General features: G+C 32.8%; 1 protein-coding gene across 1 annotated transcript; it reads left to right on the forward strand.

Annotated features, from left to right (window-relative positions):
- The first annotated feature begins 1,650 nt into the window (after positions 1–1,650).
- On the forward strand, positions 1,651–5,825 carry LOC127720918 (uncharacterized). The gene is made up of 4 exons (XM_052227655.1): positions 1,651–1,751; positions 3,357–3,457; positions 4,548–4,706; positions 5,353–5,825. The coding sequence occupies exons 1-4, from the start codon at positions 1,651–1,653 to the stop codon at positions 5,739–5,741; spliced, it is 750 nt and encodes a 249-aa protein (XP_052083615.1). The 3' UTR covers positions 5,742–5,825.
- The last annotated feature ends 1,021 nt before the right edge of the window (positions 5,826–6,846 follow it).

A 6,846-nucleotide genomic window follows, 5' to 3' on the forward strand; every position in this document is an offset into this window, starting at 1 on the left:
ATACTAAGGAAGTTAGTGGAAACCAGCTGTCTAATAATCGGTTTTCTCTTTCAATCTCATCTTTAGATCTTGTCGATCAATGTGTTTAATCCGTTTTAATACCGTAGGATTAAAATAATTTGCAAAACGAAACAAAGAATGTTTGGTCATCGATATGTTTTCTTCTTCGTTGGTGAACTTAACTAGAAAAAAAGGATGAATCTGTCACGCCACATCCAACAGACATGCGTATGATAATGTAACATTATTAAACATTAACAAAATATTCAACTATTGGCAAAGGAAAGTGAGCTAAAAAAGATATATAATGTCAAGACACATTTCGATGATCCGATTCTTGATCCTGATTTATTATTGCCGTCGTACTGGTAAGTATTCATGTCATACCTTTTTTTCTATTTGTGTGTCTGCTTGTGTGTGTGTGTTTTAACTGTTCTTTTTCGAAAGGTTTAGTCCTTTCTATAAATACCAAATGTCCAAAATGTTTTTCAAGTTGCAGTTTAAATTTATATATTAAAAGTGATCAACTAAAAACAAATTGGATATACAAACTTTCAGCATATTACCAATGAACAAGTAATTTACTCTAAACATTGTTTCAATGATTTTTAAACTACGTATACTATTAATTACACTGCACTTGCTTCATATTAACAACCGTTCACTAGGAATGGGCTAAACTTTTTCATTAAACAGTATGATAAGTCACTCTAATGACGAAGACAAAAATGAAAAATGAATGTGGTTAAGCAAAAGGCAACCAATCAATCATAGGAGCGTTCATTTGACTTAGCGCGGTGCGAAAACACGCACTTACGCCCTGTCGGTATGGGAACACACAATCCGAGGGCAATACAAATTTATGTTTTCTACTTTGCTAGTACACCTGTCTTGCTGCTTTTGATTTATAGCGTTCGTGTAATTGGCATGACGCATGTGCGTAATTAGCATGACACCTGTAAAGACAAATATCAAGACATATGTATTGGTATCGTTCGTGTGATATCTATTTGTTGCTTTTTTTAAAGCCTACAATATATGACAAGCCTGAATAGCCTGTACCACACGAAAAGCTCTAAAGCGCCTACACCATACAACAAGCTATAAAGAACCTACACCATACGACAAGCTCTAAAGTTCTTAATCATACGACAAAACATCTATCCTTACAGCAGTTAAAGTTCTTATGAAGAACTTCAATCCCTCATGATGAATTTAAAATCATTAAAGAATTCTTACACTGAAACTGAAGATGAACACTGACCCGAGTATTAAGTTTTGTTGGAACATTAATTAATTATATTAGAATAGAAAGATCCAAAACACACTTCTGCAACGGATAACTTGTATTGTAATGGTGCTGTAGTACTGACATTCATATCAACAAACTTTGAAAATCACTTTTCTTTTCTATATCTTCAGCTTATATCATTACTATATTTGTTAGAACAAACACTAAAATGTTTACAAATTCTTAATTCCAATCCATAATTGAATAATTTGTTTGTAGAAACAAGAATAAAACCATCATTAACATTAAGCAATGAAAAGCAGTGAATATTTGTTGTAAATACGTTTTATACAGTTTCAGGACTGAAAGCCTGTAAATATGATAGCTGGACGTTACATGATGGTAAATGTTATATGCCTATGTATAACCACAAAGATGGAGCTCCTTTCGAAACGGCAAAGAAAATGTGTAAAAAAGAACCACCAGGTGCAACTCTAGCTATGCCTAAGAGAAAGAACCAGTTTGATTATTTGGTAAATTCATATGCATAGTAAGTATACAGTTATTACGGTTATGGAATAAACCTGGGGTGGGGCGAGTAAAGCTCACAAAAACGATACATCCCCACCACACACGGACTCATAAAGCAATGACATATTCTATAATATTTGATTAAGGAAACAGGAAAAATAGTTCGAAATAAAAAACCAGAATGGGAAGTACACATTAGCAATAAATGGTTAAGATTTTTAGAAAGTTTTAATAAATTCTATAAAGGTTAATGGTATAGGTTTTGCTCATTGTTGAAGGCCGTATACGGTGACCTTTAGTTGCTTACTTCTATGTCATTTTTGTGAATGGATGATAGTTGTCTCATTGGCAATAATACCACATCTTCTTATTTATTATATTATGAAGAGTAACGGGTACAAAACGGCAACCCCAAGATAAAGTAATGACAAAAGTTCGTGAATTCCTATGGGAAATCACAAAACAAATTCGGATCAAATAAAGGAGGTGCACAATGACTTTTTAAAATTATTTTCATTCTAGTCTATATAATTGGGGTTTTAGGACACAAATGTGTATCGCAGTGTGCGAATATGGCACAAGTATATGTGATGCTCAAGTAAGCACCAAAAATCATTCATATAATGAAACGAAATTAAAAGATTTTAATTTATAAGAATTAAATTTGCAAAAGTTTTCAAAATTATGCCAACCCGTTTAGAAGCAGTATCAAATACAAAACTGGAACGAAAAAACGAACGGACTGAGGAAAGATTAAACGAATGGACGGACAGACGAACGAACAAACAAACAGACAGACACCTGCATCACGTTATACCACCCGCTTCAGAGAGCGGAGAGAGTAAAATAAATGACAATACATAATATATAAATGGATGAATGGAATCACCAAAAATACTGAACAGACCACTTCACCCACCAACACGACTGTTTACCTTTAAACTCCTTAGATTCATCGGTTCAACAAGAAGTGTTGAGTAAAACAAATCAACAAAAGCGATCGACGGGTTGCATGTACCATATAGTATTCGGGTAACTTGATTGATATATAACTATTACCACAACTATTGGTATTACAGGAGTGTGGTAAACCAGACAACAACCAAATGACACAAGGCAAGATTCAGTCTTCAACAATGGAAAACCCTCGTAATACTCTTTTTTAAAATACCTGTATCAAGTTTACAAATCAAAACAACTAGCTCTGATTATGTTCTGTTTGTATTCTGACAAAGTAAAGTATTAAGCTTAGGCATGTCTTTCTAAAACCATTATTTCTACTTGTTGACGTTTTTTGGGGGGAAAAACAACTAGCACATAAAAATTTATATTTATCTCAAGTGCTTGAAAAAATGATCAAAAGTCTGAACGCTATTGCAACAGTGATAATACATAGATTTATAGCATTAATTCAATAAATTGTCTTAAGAATCCACATCTGATACAAAGCACATATATAGACTAAACCAATTTACAAACATATCTCAAAGTAAATATCATTTTTTTTAATATGTAAAGAATTATGTCAATTATTTTCTTCTTGTTAACAAGTGTGGACACAGATCAGTGTGATAATAGTTGGTTTATTTTTTAGTCTAACTTCGTTTTGGATTGGATTGTATGATCCAAATAAAGACCGATATTGGACTTGGTTAGATGATTCACCACTGGAGGACTACACAAGTTTGACTCCAAGTAAATTCAATATTTTTTTGTCAGAAAACCAGAATGATTTGATTTGTAAACTAAAATCAGCTGATATGTTAATTCTTTTATGTGTTTTCAGTCAGAGGCAAGCTACAATTTAAAATGAAGAAAATATTAACATTATTTTTTATGCCCAACCTACGTTAGAAGAGGGGCATTATGTTTTTCGGTCTGTGCGTCCGTTCGTCCGTTCGTCCGTCTGTCCTGCTTCATGTTAAAGTGTTTGGTCATGGTAGTTTTTGATGAAGTTAAAGTCCAATCAACTTGAAACTTAGTACACATGTTCCCTATGATATGATCTTTCTAATTTCAATGCCAAATTAGAGTTATGACCCCAATTTCACGGTCCACTGAACATAGAAAATGATAGTGGGCATCCGTGTACTATGAACACATTCTTGTTTTTGTAATATTTTAGAACTGATTGAACAAATATGTTGAACAACAAATGACATACATTTATTGACCAGGTTCTATGACTTCTGTAGTTTTTGCTTAGCGGTTAAATGTTTTATGTCCATTTAGAATTTTTAGAATGATAGGTTCGTGAGAAAAATATCCATTTAAACGGCTAAGAGCAGAACTCATCCTCAAATTGAGTCTAAAAATCGGTAGGTATATATAACATATGTAAAATAATAGCAGATGCTGAAGCAAATAACAAAATATTGGGCAATATAATTTGTTTCACGTTTTTTTACTTGCAGACGTTCCGCTGAAGTCTACAAGTAAAAGACGTTTTAGTGTGTAAAATCAGTCACTCACAAAGTATTCGATACTGGTTATTGTAGAACTCCATAACTATGTTTGTGTATATATATATATAGTACAGCATCCATGATTTTCAAGAGGTAGCGGAGATGATAAAAAGAGGCGACAGTAAAAATTCAGAAATATGGTACTAAAAACACAAATTTTCAGCCATAAAGGACCTTTTGTCCAGCGGATATGCAAATGATATAACACATGTGTGTTTGTCTGTGCTATATTTTTCTGATGCAGTTCTAAATAATTGTAATATATTTTATTTTTTACTTATCTATTTTCAATTGAGACCAACATTGAATTATCTTAACAGGTTACAACAACGACAGTGAACTGTTCCAGACAAACCCTCTTTTATATGCTGGTTGTGTTGTTATATCACACGAGGATAAAACTACCGTGAGAGCTATTCCTTGTACTTTAAAAACCGGCGTTCTTTGTCAGGTAGATGCACTGGACATTCCATGGCCAGGTAATTAAAGTCTTCAAGACATTTTGACTATATTTGAGGGTCTGAATGTGGTTTACAGAACAGAGGATAATGGGCAAACAGTGGAGAATAAAAGGCAAAACAAATAAAGAATAGACAAAAATAGACATAAAAATAGAGAATAATGGGGTGTTAAAATATAAAGAATAGAGAAAAACGGCTTGAAAATTAAAGAATATAGATTTGTAGGAGCCCCATCTAGACCTTCATATTAATAAGCTGGTACATTAATAGGTTACATATACTGTTGGACATGTACTACATATACGCAAACTTGTTTCTTAGAACGTATATTTATTTTATTCCGTTTGTCTAATGATCGGGAAGATTTCTAATGTGAGCAATACAATGTATAGTAATATGTAACCTTTATTGAGAGGGGTAAACATTTTTCTGGTTCTAAATGGCTTAAAATTGCAAAAAATAAAAATAAATTTATCGACAAATAGGAAATATCTGAGTGATAATATTCTTATAAAGCACTAATATAATTTAGCATTGGTGAATTAACACGTTATGTGCATTTTTTTTTCGGGCAATACACACATTTGTCATGACAAACTCTATCCCATATACAGGGGTACATCAGTTTCCCCAGTCAAGTAAAAAAAATAATAATCTTTTTCAGATAAAAATTCTCATGATACATCATGTTACTGTTCCAGACACTCAAGTTGTAAATGTTGTGAAGATGAGAAAGTCCTGACAAATATAACCTCGACAACGATTGAGGTCATAGTAGAAGACCTTAAATTGGATAAATCAACACTATCTTCCTATCTGAGAGCGAAAACGAGTGCTCCTGATTCCAGGGTTTCTTCTCGATTTCTTGGGAGTATTGGAATTATGCTGATTACATTAATTTTTGGCTTCATTGTAGCGTTGGATTTTACACCTCCAAGACGTTTCAAGGTTAAATTCCTAAGAAAGGTACACAGGAAATTGGCTTATCGGCTAAGCAACAGAAGATGTCAACTTAGGGAAACAGTTCATGTACACTATACATCTGAAAACTGATGTCTGTAGCTCTACTAATGTTCAAATACATGATAGAATAAGTGCAAATGCTTTTTATCGATGATGTTTGAATATTTTCTTTATGCCAGTCACAAAATGTAATGATTCATGTTTTAATACACAACTTTTCATTAAAAATTAAAATAAAAGAATACAAAACAATTGCATCCATTTTTTACAAATATTCCAATACAAACAATTGATGGCCAATGAGACACCTATCCACCAAAGTTCAAATGAAGTGGTTGTAAGTAGAAATAGACAACAGTACGGCCTTCAACAATGAGAAAACCCCATACCGTATAGTCGGCTATGAAAATATGAAACAATTCAATTGAGAAAACTAACGGCCTAATTTATAGCAAAACAAATAAGCTACTACTTCATTTGTTCAGTCGACACATTGACTATATAATTTAAAGTAAGTTTTATTTTCTGTCTATGTGTCTGCATTAGAAATGTGAAATAAAGAGTTTTACTACAAAAAAAAGTTTAGTCTGCCTCATATATATTGACCTAGTTCTAGAAGAATGAGGGTCGGTTGAGAAGAGAACTACTGTTTACAACAAAAAGATGATTTCAGCTTTCATATTCATGACAAATTTTCTATTTTAATGTAGCAACATTCCATCAGCACTAAATACGATATTCCAGAGTTTGCGTTAATTCCTGTCATGATTTCCTTTATAGAGATATAATTACTTACTATGAAGCTATTGAACCAAGGGTTTCAAGTGCGTAAGTTGGAGTCATCCAATCGAAGGTTTTACGGACGCCATCATGATTTGGTTGTCAGTGTGAAAAAAGACAATGGATATGTTCCAATTGTTGTAGTGACCTCGCCGAATGAGACTTTTCACAAAACGAGTACTTGCTATGAGCAACACGAACACATGTCAATTAATATGATAAATTCTCGTACAATGGTTCAGTTTGTCTACGGTCACAAAAGCTTCAAAGTATACGTATATGTATTCTTCAGAATGGCTTGTTCCAATCATTTCAGAACGTTTGTCGCTTTATCACGTATTGGTCAAATGTTATGAATAATATAGAAAATGTGTTATAATTGACTATGTGACAATTATGCACTAAAGACCAAAAT

Source organism: Mytilus californianus, unplaced genomic scaffold, assembly GCF_021869535.1.
Source record: "Mytilus californianus isolate M0D057914Y unplaced genomic scaffold, xbMytCali1.0.p SCAF_11, whole genome shotgun sequence".
NCBI classification, from domain to species: domain Eukaryota; kingdom Metazoa; phylum Mollusca; class Bivalvia; order Mytilida; family Mytilidae; genus Mytilus; species Mytilus californianus.